The sequence below is a fragment of the Cupressus sempervirens genome, chromosome 3 (assembly GCF_028749045.1).
Source record: "Cupressus sempervirens isolate cs-2001-9-10 chromosome 3, ASM2874904v1, whole genome shotgun sequence".
Classification (NCBI taxonomy): Eukaryota; Viridiplantae; Streptophyta; class Pinopsida; order Cupressales; family Cupressaceae; genus Cupressus; species Cupressus sempervirens.
In genome coordinates, this window is record NC_143120.1 from 700,233,443 (window position 1) to 700,247,928 (window position 14,486).

The 14,486-nt window shown below is 35.9% G+C and overlaps 1 protein-coding gene across 17 annotated transcripts in view; it reads right to left on the reverse strand.

The window, feature by feature from the left end:
* Positions 1 to 14,486, reverse strand: part of LOC149568675 (membrane-associated progesterone-binding protein 4-like) — a 241,943-nt gene that overhangs the window by 125,360 nt on the left and 102,097 nt on the right. The window contains exon 8 of one of the 17 annotated variants that reach the window (XM_089821552.1): positions 9,704 to 10,102. The exons of 15 other annotated variants lie outside the window; for them this stretch is intronic. In XM_089821552.1, coding sequence (XP_089677678.1) covers positions 9,890 to 10,102 — 213 coding nt within the window. In that variant the 3' untranslated portion in view covers positions 9,704 to 9,889. Of the gene's footprint in view, positions 1 to 9,703; positions 10,103 to 11,407; positions 12,025 to 14,486 lie in introns of those variants that run through there. One more of the 17 variants, XM_089821553.1, reaches the window with a different exon arrangement.

Genomic DNA, 14,486 nt, shown 5'->3' on the forward strand with positions numbered 1-14,486 from the left:
CTCGATGGGACTCTTGGAAATGAAAACACTATGTTTGATCAGGAAGTTAAGGAATCAGAGTCAAGGAATGATCACTGGAAAAAAAAATTAGCTTTTTTTGAGTTTTGTCCTCTAACTCAAGTATTAACAAGAGTTAGGGGGGTGGTATGAGGAAGGATAAATTAAAGAGAAGCATTATGATCTTCACTTTGGGAACTCGGCTAGAAGAGTGGAAGGCTCGCTCGAAGGGGGTAACTATCAAGAGACAAACTCCTACTTTGAGGCTTAAAATTGTGGAATACTTGGGTCTCACTCATCTTTGGTTGAACTTGTGAAGTCAACCTATCCAGGAGAAAGTGCAAGATCTGAGGTAAAACAAGCCGGTAAAGATCTCAAGAAAGGGAACATAGTTGAAGTGGAAAAAAATATACAAAAAACTAGAAATAAGAAGAAGGCAGATAAGGAAGGGGGCTTTTCATCCTCCTCTTCTAGTGGGGTTTCAACTGGAAGAAATAAAACTGATTTTGGATCCCTTGTTGTGAAAGAGGACATTGGTTCTCCAAGTAAAGTGCAGAGGAAAATCCAAAAAAAATAAGAGAGAATAAGAGAGCCTACAAAATATAGCTGATGGAAACCATGCTACTATTCTAGAATTTACTCCAAAGAAGAAATGAAGATTATAACATGGAATATAATGGGGCTTAATAGACACCATAAAGTAGATGTGGTTAGAAATCTAGTTCATGACCATAATTCGGATATTCTGGAACTTCAAGAAACCAAAATGAAAAAGGGAAAGGCGGAGAAGTTCAAGCCTTTCAAAAATTGTGGGGTGGCTACAAGCAATGCTAAATGGGCTTCAGGAGGTACGTTGGTTCTATGGAAACAATCATTGCTAAATTGGCAAATTGTAGATTCAAGTAAGCATTTGATAGTTGTCAAATTTCATCACTCCAAACTAGACTTTAGCTAGATTCTGGTAAACATTTATGCGCCAAATAATAGGAATGCCAAAAAGGAAAATTGGGAGAAATTATATTATTTAAGGACTGTGGATGCTAATAATTGGCTCATGTTTGGGAAATTTTAATGTTCCTCTTTATGAACATGAAAAAATGGGGGGAAATTCGAGTCAACTTGAAGGTAGACTAGATATTGTGGAGTTCATCAATCAAGAAGCTCTGATGGATATGGATCTCCAAGCGCTTAACTTTACTTGGAGTAATTAGAGAGTTGGGGAGGATTGTAGTCAAGCTCGTCTTGATAGGGTCTTTTTTGTCACATGATTGGATACATAATTTTTGTTGCTCACTATATTTCATCCCTAAGATGGTATCTGATCACTTTCCTTTGATTTTTATGGCTCATTCCTATTCAAGGAGAAGGAATTCCCTTTCATATTTTTAAAAATGATGATTTAGCATACAAATTTATAGCACGAGTTTGAAGGATGATAGAATATTAAGGTGGAAGGGTCAGCCCTTTTCAGAGTTGCAAAAAAAGTTAGACATGTCAAAGATATGGTGAAAGTTTGGAATAAGACTTCCTTTGGGGATATTTTTCAAAAGAAAAAAAAATTCAACCTTAAGAGAGGAATTAAAGAAGATTCATGATAGAATCCAAGTTGAAGGGTACTCTATTGATCTTGTGGAAGAAGAAAATGCTAAGATGGTTAGTTATTGTGATGTGATATCCAAAGAATATTTTTTTTGGAGACAAAGTTCTAGGGCTATTTGGCTGAAGGAAAGGGACAAAAACTCTAAATATTTTCATCTAACAACTAAGAAGCACAGGGCTGCTAACTAAATTTCTTTGTTGAAGATTTATTCCAAAGATATTTTGAATGAGGAGGATATTACTAAAGAGATGATGGCCTTCTTCTCATCTTTTTTATCTGTTGATCCTAGCATTTTTTGGGAGAGTCATAATGAAATATTGGAATCCATTCCTTCCTTAATTTTAGAAGAGCATAATAAAATGCATCTGGCAATCCCATTGAATGATGAAATCAGTACAGCTATTTTGTCCTTTGAAGGGGATAAGTCTCCAACACCAAATGGTTTTCCAATGTTTTTCTTTTAGCAACTATGGGAAGTGATTGGTAAGGATGTGTGTAATTTTTTTAAAGAATTCTTTGGGGCAAGGAAGATGTTAAAGGATATTAACTCTACCTTCCTTTTTTGTATTCCTAAGAAGGTTGGTGTCATTTCACCAAACTCATATAGGTTGATTAGTCTTTGTAACTCAATCTATAAGATCATTTCCAATATCCTTACTTTGAGGATCCTTAACCTTATATCTCGACAGTAGAAAGAAGTTGTTCCAGGCCAACATATTATGGATTCTATTATAGTGATTCATGAGAACATCCATTCTATGGTCTCTTCCAATACCTAGGGATTTGTGATGAAGGTGAACTTATCTAAGGCATATGACCAAGTGGAATGGAATTTTCTTTTCAAAGTTCTTAGGGCTTTTTTCTTTGGTTATAGATGCATCCAGCTCATATCCCAATTGGTTACTATGGTCTCTCTTGATGTCCTAGTTAATGGGGCTTCCTCTGTCTTTTTCAAACCTTCTAGAGGGTTGAGGCAAGGAGATCATATTCCTCCAATCTTTTGCACTATCATGGTTGAATGTTTGGGTACGTACATTGGTAATCTATCAAACAATGGGACTAGTCATGGTTTTATACCATCCTCTAATCTCCTATCGTGTTCTTGTGAGCAATTTGTAGATGATATTGTGCTAATGGGTATTGCCTCTATAAGGGAAGCAAGAAGCTTTAAGAAGGTGTTTGATCTCTACTCTAATTCCTCTAGTAAAAAGGTTAATTGGGAGAAAAGCTCCATTTTGTTCATTAATACTCCTATTCATAGACAGGTAAAGATTGCTAATGTTATGCTATGTTTCATTGCCTCATTGTCGAGAACTTATCTAGGTCTTCCTCTTGGTTTAAAGCCTCCAGATTCTTTTTGGGAGTCTCTTATGGATAAATTTAATTTTAAACTTGTTGGTTGGAATGGTAATTTTCTCAGTCAAGAGGGTAAGGTAACTTCACTTAAGTCTTGCATTCAAAGCTTACCCACTTATGCTCTTAGTCTCTTCAAAAACTGAGCCAAATATGCAGACTTTTTTGAAAGAACCCAAAGGAATTTCCTCTGGATGGGGACTAAGGATAAGAGAAGGTTGTCATTGGTGGCTTGGGATTCTATTTGCAGGCCTAAATGTAAAGGGGGTCTTGCTATTAGACCCTATTAGACTAAGGAACAATGCTCTTCTTTCCAAATAGGGATGGTGGGGCTTTGAAGATTGCTAGAAGTGGAGCACTATTTGGAAACACAAGTATCTGTGAAATATCACTTCTACAAGATTCCATTAACTCTCCTCATGTGGCTAATACTTCCTCCATTTGGAATATGGTTCCAAGGGGTTAAGGATATTCTTTCCATGGGGAGAAGGTGGAAAGTGGGGGATGGCAAAAAATAGAAGTTCTGGGAGGATTGCTAGTTGATGGCTTACCCTCTGGAAAGTGCCTTCAATGATAGGGATATTTTTGATAGTTGTAAAAAAAGATATGGGGATTTTGTGTCTAGTTATTGGAGAGATGGGAATTGGGTGAATCTTGTGGATATTAATAAAGACCTTTGGATAATTCAAAACTCTCTCAAATATTTATGTATAAATATGAATTGTAAGGATTCTCTTCTCTAGGGTCTTCATCACGGTGGCAAGTTTAAAGTGGCCACAATCTTTACGGACAAAGTTGACGAAAGACCTCCCCCTTGAGCGAAAACTTGGATAGAAGGTCTTATTCCTAAAATTTAAATTTTCTTCTAGATTACTCTTCATAACAAAATCCTCACTTTTGATAATTTGAATAAGAGGGGTTTTCACTTTGTCAATAAATGTATTCTTTGTAAGAGAGATATTGAAAATATTGATCATCTCTTCATCCACTCTAGCTTCAGCCAATCAGTTTTTAAAATGGCCCTGGACTACTGGTCGCTATCCTGGGTCCATGTAGAGAACTTGACTAATTGTTTTCAAAGTTGGAAGTGTCCAATCAAGAGCTTTGAAGCCAAAGCACTTTGGAACTTCTCTCTTCCCCACTTGTACTAGGGTATCTAGAAAGAGAGAAAAAACTAGATATTTAGAGAAAAAGATATTCCCTCGTGTTAGTAAGTCTCAAGATTATTAGAGCTATTAAGGAGAACTTCATTTCCCATATAGGTGACAAGGGGTATTTTAACATTAGAAATTCTTCAGTGAACCTTTTCTTAAAGCCTCCTTAAAAAAGAGATGGGGCAATTTGGTTATCACTTCCTAATGGGTGGATCAAAGCAAATCTTGATGGAATTGCAAAAGACAATCCCGATAAAGTTGGATGTGATGGAATTTTAAGAGATTTTTATGGTAGAGATGTGGGTGCTATTGCAGCTCCCCTTGGTATTAGTTCTAGCCATATAGTTGAGGAATTTGGTGCTTTGTATGTGGTTAGAATGACAGTGAAAGATGGATATGGGAACCTCTGGATGGAAGGAGACTCTCTTAATATAATTAAGATTTTTAATAATAAAAATGCAATTACCTAGTCTATTGAATCTATTATTTCAGAAATTAAGGAGCTCCTCAAAAAATTTAATAAATTTTATATCTCTCATAGTTACAGGGAAACTAAAAGGTTGGTGGATTGGATTGCCAACATGACAATTAGTTCAGGTAAGCAGATAAGATGGAAGACGACATAAACACTTGAGTGGTGCTTAAAGAGTTAATAAATTATGATGTGAATAATGCAGCTGTTGGGAGGATTTGTTAATAATTTACTTTGAAACTGTGGGTGCTTTGGTAATAATGAAAGGAAATTTTAAGTCTTGAGGGTGCTCCTTTTCATTATTATCATCTTTATTCGGCACATATTCTGGGTGTCTTTGAAGGCTTTTCTTGTTTTGAAAAGATCATTATCTTTCCTTGATGGCATTGCCTCTAAAAGAAGGAAATGGTATGGGAACGCCTAACTAAAGGTAAAGTTACTGGTTACCTTGAGAAACTCCATGGTTTCAAGCCAAATGTCATAGAGGAGCTTTTTAGGAACTGGTATGGGGATAAAGTATGTCTTTATGGAGTACAATTACAATTTATAAGGATTTTTTAGCTGGAATTATTAGGCTCCATAAAAGTGGTATAAAGTTTAATAAGAAAACTAAGATCTCTAATGCGACATTGAATAAATTCCCTAAATGTCAGAGGAGGAGAAGAAAAAGGTTAAAGTGGGAGATTTTTTTGACCTAGAGCAAATTAAAGATATTTGGCAGGAAGTTTTATCTTTTGTGAGGGAATATTTTATTCTAGATGGTTGTTCTAAAAGGGTGTACAATTATCATTTTGTTTTCCTTAACCATTTTTGGTATGAAGATAAGATTTCCTTTCCCTTCTTCAAATGAATTCCCTCTTTCTGGGTCTCCAAGCTCATTGTAAAAAGGAAAGTCGGCTCATTCTTCATGAAGGATTAACTATGTTGATTGTTGAATATTGTAGGGATAGGTCTCCAAGGGCCTTGGTTTCCTCTATGAAGAACAAACAGAAAGTTATTAAGGACACCACTGCAAAGAATTCTGTGAGGAAGGGCAAGGTGACTTCGGGAGATGGTAAAATGAGTGTGGTGGCTCGAGGTATGGAGATGGAGTTTGAAAATGATTTGGAAGCCAAGGGAGAGGAGATGAAGGTTTATACTGTGAAGGCTTTTGAAAAGAAGGGAAAGTTTCCTTGGTACTGGAAAGAAGGCCAAAGCCTGGCAAATGAGACCAAATCTAAGGATGACTCGGAAGCAAAGGAAGAGGAAACAAAGGAATATATGGGCGACCAAAGTCAAGAGGATCTCACTGATAATGGAGGTTGTAGTTCCAATAATGAGGGTTACTCTAGTAGCCAGGGTGATACCTCTGTGAAAACTATGAAAAAAGCAGGTGAGGGATCAAAGATGGCTTATAATATGAAGAAAGATATTGCTAAGACTCTCAAAGATCTGATGATGAAAAAGAATGTCAATGAGGAGAAAAGTAAAAAGGAGACTAAAAGCTAGGGTAAGAAAGATAAGACTAGAACTAAAAGTATCAACAAAGGTGAGGAGGAAGTGACAACATGTAATAAAGAGCACACTGTGAAGGATAATGTCATGAAGAGAACTTTAAGGAAGTATGATATATTATCTAGAAATGGGAAATATAATAAGGAGGGATTATAGGATGCCTAGGATTGTGAGCTAGATAATAACATAGCGAACTTGCCTAATGTGGACCACAATGATGGTGAGCAGGAGGGAGGCTTTTATGTTGTGGAGGAAAAGGATTTCATTGAGGATTCAGAAGATGCAAGGATTGCAGAAATTAATACTAAGCATGGAAAGGAGCAGGGCAGCTATGTCATTGATGAACCTAATGAAATGGTCAAGGAGGAAAGAGAGGGAAATCTGGAGTTTCTTCACAAAGCTAAAATTTAGGTTGATATCTCCCTCATGGTTGACACCTAGATATATAATGGAAAGAATTTTCTAAAGAGAATGGTTAGGGACTTGCAAGCTGGCCTAGAGAAAGAAAAAAACAAAAGGCTGGATTTGGAAGCTAAGGTTGACAACATTCAAGGTAAACTTTTGGATTATGAGAGAAAACTTTGCCAACTTATCAAAGATAGCGAGCAAAATATGAATATGGTGACGTCTAGGCTTTGTGTCATTGCTACTAGTTTGGGTAAGAGAAGTTTGGAGGAAATTGTGTCCCCCTACTGCTATCTCTTTAAGTGGAGGCCCTAGAAAGTGTACCAAGTTGAGCACAAAGAAGGCTATTGAGAATACTCCTAGATCGACCATAAAGGAATCTATTGAAGAACTACCTAGTCTCGGGAAGAACCTAATTAAGGTTGTGAAAGAGCTAGCCTAGTGTTGTGCTTTTTCTTTTTTTCTTTTTGGTCTTTAGGTTTTTGTCGTCTTCTGTGCAGTCTCTAGTCTCCAGTTCTAGTTTCTAGTCATGTCTACTAGTCCCTGTTGTTTCTAGTAGTAGTTAGGTGTCTATCCTTATGGGGTTTTGGTAAGTTTTATTAATGTATAAATTATTGAGGTTTCAGGTCCTTGTAAAACCTTTGGTTTTCTACTTCCTTGATACTATGGACTTATTGTTTTGTACTCTGATGGATTTGGTATGAGGTTTTAGGTCCCCTCAAAACTTGTTTATACTTGAATCCAAAAAAAAAAATCTTACAAAAAATAATACAATGTATTTTTATTCAAGTGTCATGCTTTGTTAAATAATTGGATGAATTAAATAAATGATCAAACAATCATTTATAGAGTACAAAGATAATGTTTCTAGAAAGAAACAATCATAAATTAAAAAGTATCTAATATTTATATAAGTTACAATATTGACCATTAAATAGTATAGGATAAAGATGTAAGGTATTATTCTAATAGTAAATGTGGCCAAAATATTTTTGTGTATTTCAAAAAATATATTTTGGGTTGTCTTAAAGCACTACAAAAATAGATAACCGTAGCATGCAAAAAAAATAGTGTTTTAATGGATTATTGTACTCTAACATAAAAAAATGTTGACATGGTCTATCAATATCTAGGTGAAGTAGTTTCATACACGACTGGTTTTCTAATATTTGCAATTTTTAATCCTAAATTTGTATAATGACAAAATAGAATCTGGCACTCGCTAGATTTTAATCTTTGTGCCTAGAAACCATGGGAAGGGGGGACTCCATTTCATGACCTTCTATACGATGCTAGGATATATGGGTAGCATCATAAGATTTAAAGCTAAATTGTGGATTTCTTTAATAACAAGCCATAATGTGTATACCATCAAAGTTGGAGAAACTTCAACCACTTTCCTTGTACTTAGCCCATCAAAATCTATTTACCTTTCATTCAAAAACAAAAGAAATATTAATTTGTCTCCTTGAGACAATGCTTATGAAAGATGCAATTGGATTTCCTCTTGTATAGATCTTATAGAATGTGAGTGTTGCTAATTACTTTTTCAAAATCCAATAGGTGAACATACTTAACTATATTTTCATACTCTAATAGTTGTGCAACCTGAGTTGCCCTAGTGGTGTAGAACTTTTGCTCTTGAAAGAGATGTCACAAGTTCAAATTCCACAGGGGGTAAGGTATGTACACCTTGTTTGTAGCACACTTAGGTGTCTCCCACAAGGAGTACAGGGTAGTTTCATATTATTGTCACCATATGTAGACACAAGAACATGTGTATCATGGACTATAAAAGTTCATTTCCTTTCCTTTATCATTTGATTTCTAGTCAGTGTCTTATCCTATTTTAACTTGTCAAATGGTGACTAAATGACATAATACAAAAATATGAGCAAGGACCACACCAAGATCATAATTTGCAACTCGGAATATGTAGTTACATTTATATTCAGAACTTGTACACAAAAGATATGCACAATATAAGAGTGCTAACCCTGAAATCTGTGAAATTGGTTCATCCCAAATTTTGCCTACTCTAAAATAATTTCATTGTCATTCAGAATTCATTTGAAGTAAGTTGTTCGAGAAAGTTGTTGAAATATTTGATCATGTGAAATGAAACTTTTGGTTGTTCGTTATAATTTCATATGACATGTTGGTTAATCATTATAGTTGAACTTCATGTGATGTGTTAGTTAATTGTTATATTTGAAATTGAAATTGAAATTGAATATTATGGAAATCGAAAATGATTATGTGATATTTTAAAACATATTTGATATTTTGAAATTATGGAAATATGTTATTACTCTAAGACTTTCCTTTTGCAAGGGCACAATGAAAGAGAGTGCGGGTGGGGGAGTGTTATTTATTGCTAAAATGGGAGTTAGGAATGAGGTACCATATCAACTGACAATCTATCAAGTATATAATCTAACTACCTTGACTGAGGATAGACAACTTGGCAAGCAAGAGTAAACCTTGGACTACCATGAGCTAACCAGTTATCATATATCATTAAATAATAATGGAAAACCACTAAGCATTGACAAGTTTGTTACCTTTATAATATGAGAACCTTCTGTCATGTAAAGCATGTTTTAATAAAATGACACTATGATCCCTATATATACTCATACATGTACACACACACACACACACATATGGATATAGGTAAGTATGACAATGTCCTTTTATTAAAACATTAGAGGATGGAGCTATTATTATTTTTTCACCTTGGCTTTGGATTATTATTATTATTTCATGTGCAACCACCTTTTATGATTCTTTTTATTTGGCCTTATAATTGAGTGACTCCTAAGATTTATTTTGAATCGATGACCTTGCCAAATGCCTTGCCACCTCAAATTTTCTTGCATAACTGAGCATGAATTTGGTGAGCCTTTTATTCTATGCTCACAATGAGGATTCCTACTTACTTCTCCCATTTCAAGTTTGTTGTTCTTCGATACTTGTTTCCATGAAGTCTCTGATATATAGAGCTACTATTGTTTTTTTCTACTGGAACAAATTCCTTGCTGCATTGAGTGAGCACGATTTATTAAATTTACTACCAATGTTCATTTTTAACATAGGTGTGCTGACCCCATTTTCAACATTGATTGTTTCCAAATTAGCGCTTGACTCGAACCTTGCTATTCTCAGGTCATGTTTTATATTTTCTTTTTCTTGTGCTATTCTTAATTTAAGCAATAGCTTAATCAATTTTGGTCTATCAAATGAATGGAACGATATCATTACTAGGTCTAGGAATTGGAATGATTTACAGTCGTGCATATACTCCTTTGCTTTGTTTATTTGTGTTGATAAAAGAAAAACACCAACTTTGAGTATGCATGAGTATTTCCTTTTGATATATGTTTAAGAGAGCTGACTTGTACAGGGGTATGGTCAATATACCTCTGAGATAAGTACGACATATGTATGATATTGAATCAATTTAGAAAGAACTATAATTTGCATCTGTAATGCCATAGGCCAAATTAGGCATATTAAGATGGCAATATCTATATTCAAATACCATATTTCACTTATGGAATCACCCTTAAAACTCGTCCAAAAGGACCAGCATGGTCGAGATGAAGGGTGAGAATAGAAATATCCCTGCATGAAAAAGAGAAGACATAAATCAGTAATCGTTATCCATACTTAAATAACTAAGTCAGCTCATGGTAGCCCAATGTATCACTTCTTGTTGTCAAGTCGATTGGTGGGTGATTGGGTTTATATATTGTCCCTCCTATATCCTTAACCAATGTAGGTTAGTGGCGTGAATGTTGTTGTGGTCACCAGAGGTCAAAGTGCTAGTTGTTAGAAAATAGGTTGACGGAAGGTCTTCACAACCTCATAAACTAACTAGCTAACACTCTCACCATAATGCTCAATGGTAGGACAATGGTGTCCCAAGCCTAATCCCAGGGTAGTGAGGCTCTTTATTGATAGAGATTGTGTTAAGGGTTCATGGTTGTGAGGTTAAGCCCATGGCAATGCTTCTCCTCTCTTCCAAATGCCAAAGCTTGCACAACACAGGGTCATTCTCTGTATCTTCTTGGGTACTTATTTTCATGTTACTACTTTTTTTCATTTTAGATTTTTAGTCATGTAATTTGAATCTGTTATTTCTCTAGATTTGATAACACGATTCAGAAACATTGATGGAAACGAATTAGATGTGGTTGTTTTAACTGTATTTCATGTGAACCTAGAATAAAATTGTCATTTTAATTTCAGTTATATGAAAAGTAAAGTATAGTTAGTTTGTATTTTTCTCTTCTAGTGAATGTGTAGAGTAACTACTATAACTGTCACTTCTTTTCCTCTTCTAGTGAATGTGTAAAGTAACTGCTATAACTATCACTTGTTTCCTTCGATTATGATTGTAAAGGTTTGGCTAAGGGAAAATAGCACGTTACAGAAATAAATGAGACAAGAAATGTTTACAAGATAAGCATCATATTGAGATGGAAATGATATGTTAAAGATTCATCAATGTGGTTTTAGTCACCATCATTCGACCTCTTCAGATTGGTAAGTTTAGTATTGTCGTACAGAAGCTACCCATTTCATGAATAAACTACTACAGCAACTTCTCATTCAGTTCATTTCCATTATTTGCACTTTGGAGATCAATTGGCAGCTTCCATTTTCAAAGCATCCTTAATGTAAATGATGTATACGTTAAAATATTTTCATAAAATTCTTTGCTTCTCTAATCACACAAATGTTTAAAAATTCACTTCACACCATAGTAGTAAAAGATATTAAAACACACTACAGATTTTCCTACCTCATCAAATGTGGCCATATCTGCTACTCAACATGTCAGTAAAAAATCTGGAAGAAGTGTTGGTTAATAAATATTTGTACTTTAAAAAGCATTATGTGATTGAATAAATATGAATCACATGCTAGTGGAAACTTTTTGGCTTCATTTTATATTTACATCAAGCCATTACAGCAGTTTTCTCATTCTCAATTTAAGTCATATAATTGAGAAGCACCAAATAAAGCGACTTCCTAGTTTGTACCATTGCTGTGTTCCATGTCCTGCTACTATGTTTTGCATTCTTTGGCAAACTTTCTATAAGCCTCCATGACAAATGACATACCACTCAATTCACTCATTTGTGTCATACATATCTCAGGCCCAGTGCAGTGGCCACATTTTATGGATATTTTCCTATGGCCTTGCCCAAGTAATGAGACTACATTCAAAAGTGACACCAGAAGAATGTAAGGCCAGTTTATGACTTGAATATTAGGAAAAATATTGTAGCACGTATCTTAACAAAATATCAAATTTCAAAGATTCCTATTAGGTGGCCCCATAAAATCTATTGAGAAATATTGTAAATCCTTTAAAGTTTGCACAAAGATGCCAAAGGATTACAGCCTACATACAACTCCACCCCTGGTCTATTGAGTTCATCCTCTTTGAGGCATGCACAATGCTTGCTTATTTTCCCTGTTAAGGCTATTTCTGTTGGCATTTGTACCAACCGAGGATATCCTGAATCACACCACACCTGCACATTCAATACAAGCTTTCCACAGTTAAATTTCATAATAACTAGTCACTAATTAATTAAATTAATTCAATGCCTTCTACAATATTTGTATTTGCACCAAATCTTCAGTCACGTGTTACACATTTTACATGGTTTGGGCCCATATTGCTTCTTCACAGTAAAATTTTGGTGCTGAAAACTTTGATGCTACACTTCTTTACATGTGATGTGCCACCAAATATTGTGAACATCTGCACTGTGGTAAATAATCTGTACAGTTTGAATACAAAATTAAAGAATTTACCTATGAATAAGCTAAAATCTATTATATAGCACGAGACTTTACAATGTTGAAATAGGCGTTTAATTGTGAAAATTGTAAAAAGGTCTCCCAATTAAAACCATCAGTTTTTTTCCCCTTTTTCATGCCACCACTGTCATTGGCTTGTTTTTATAAGGCATATAGCCTAAACATTTTGATTAATATTATAATTATAACTAGTTACCAGATTCGCACATTCGGGCCCCAAACTGGATCCGGGTCTGTACCAGATTCACGCAATGTCTGGATTTGACTCTGTTGAGTTCGTCCGGGTTTGGGGACCGCATATTTGGATGAACCCACAGGGTCAAATCAAGACCCTGTACGAATCCACGCAGACCCGAGAGAATCTGACACAAATCCATGTAGACCTAGGAGAATCTGCACTAATCCCCAAGGATCTGCATGCACAACTTGGAATAAGTACACACAAATCCATAGGAGAATCTGCACTAATCCCCAAGGATCTGCAGGCCAAACAAGGAATAAGTACACACAAATCCATATATATAATGCTCATGTGTGCGTGTGTGTACTCACGAATCCTTACAAATCATAATGGGAAAAAAGAAAATCCACAAATCGCATTCTCAATCCCGAATCCAACCACAAACCCAAATCGGCAAATTATGTAAGGAGTGCTTACAGAGAAGATGCAAAGAAAGATTAGCTTGAGAGATTGAACAGGGGCTAAGAGAAGAACGAAAGCCCAGGTAAGTGAAGAACAGAAGCCCTTAGTTACCGGATTCGCCTGGAAATGGCCGGATCCGGACTCGGGTCCGATTCGGATCCGGATCCACGTATGGATCCGTGAGGATCCGGGCAGGATTCGTAATCCTACCTATGGATATGTAAGGACCCGCGGGCCAAGGATCCACAGGCAGGATTACGAATCCTGCCCGGATCCTCGAGGATCCACGCGCGGATCCGCGTGAATCCGCGGCAATGACAAGAGTAACTTGCAAAAATGTGGGCCCATTATCATTTTTTAATGTTTTCTTTTTGTCCTAAAGGCCCTAAACCGTAAAAACGACCCTCTAAATCACAATGCAAGTTCATTTGCTCTCTATTTTGCTCTCTATTTCGTTCTCTCATTTTGCTCTCTCATACTTGCTAGTTTGAAGTGAAGTGCTTGGATTCGAAGGAGATCGATTGTGGAGCTTCAAATACCTTGCAAGAAGTGTTTAAGGTATGCATTTCAACCATATTCTTGAATTCTTTCATAGATTATTGATTTATTTTTAGTTTTCCAAATTTTCAAGTTTTTGTGCAAGTGTGAAGCATGGTTTTCTTTCACCTTTTTTTTCTAGATTGCAAGAATAGAACAATGAGTAGTCAAGGCTCAGTGGGTGGGGGTGGGGCTGCATCACCAAGCTTCAAAATTGATAAGGGGTCTCCTTTATGGAGACACACAACAAGAGTTGCACAATGTCCTGGGGGTGGGGCATACATATGGAAATGTAATTTTTGCAACATACAACATAGAAGCCCCTATTCCCGAGTGAAACCACATTTTTTGGACCTTGCGGGTGAAGGAATTCACATGTGTCAAGGTAGTGATAAGAAGGGATTACCAGTTGCACAAATAGCAGCATTAGCAAAAGAGCAAGATGATGCTGATAGAGCACTTGCAAAAGCAAAACGTGGTGCTTCCAAAAAAACAAATATACCAACACCATCATCTGATCAAACAAACACAAGAACACATCCTTTTTTGCCTATGCCAACTACAAATGATGAAGATGAAGACCCATCTCCACTCAACCGCAAGAGAGGCCCACTAGATAGGGCATTCCAAATTGAAAAGAGAGACATTGCTGATCACAAAATTGGACATTGTTTAATTGCAAATGGTGTTTCATTTAATTTTGCTAGATCACTTTATTTTAGGGAGATGGTGGAAGCAATAAATGATGCACCCCATGGTTACAAACCGCCTGGTTATGAGAAGTTGCGCACTACCATATTACATGATGAGAGGAAAAATGTAGAGGCTCAACTTCAACCAATAAGAGATTTTTGGGTTCAATCGGGTGTGTCTATTATTTCGGATGGTTGGAAAGATTGTAGAAACCGTCCATTGATCAATGTTATTGTTGTATGCCCTAAGGGGGCAATGTTCTTAAAGACAGTTGATTGTGAAGGGCAAGTGAAAGAT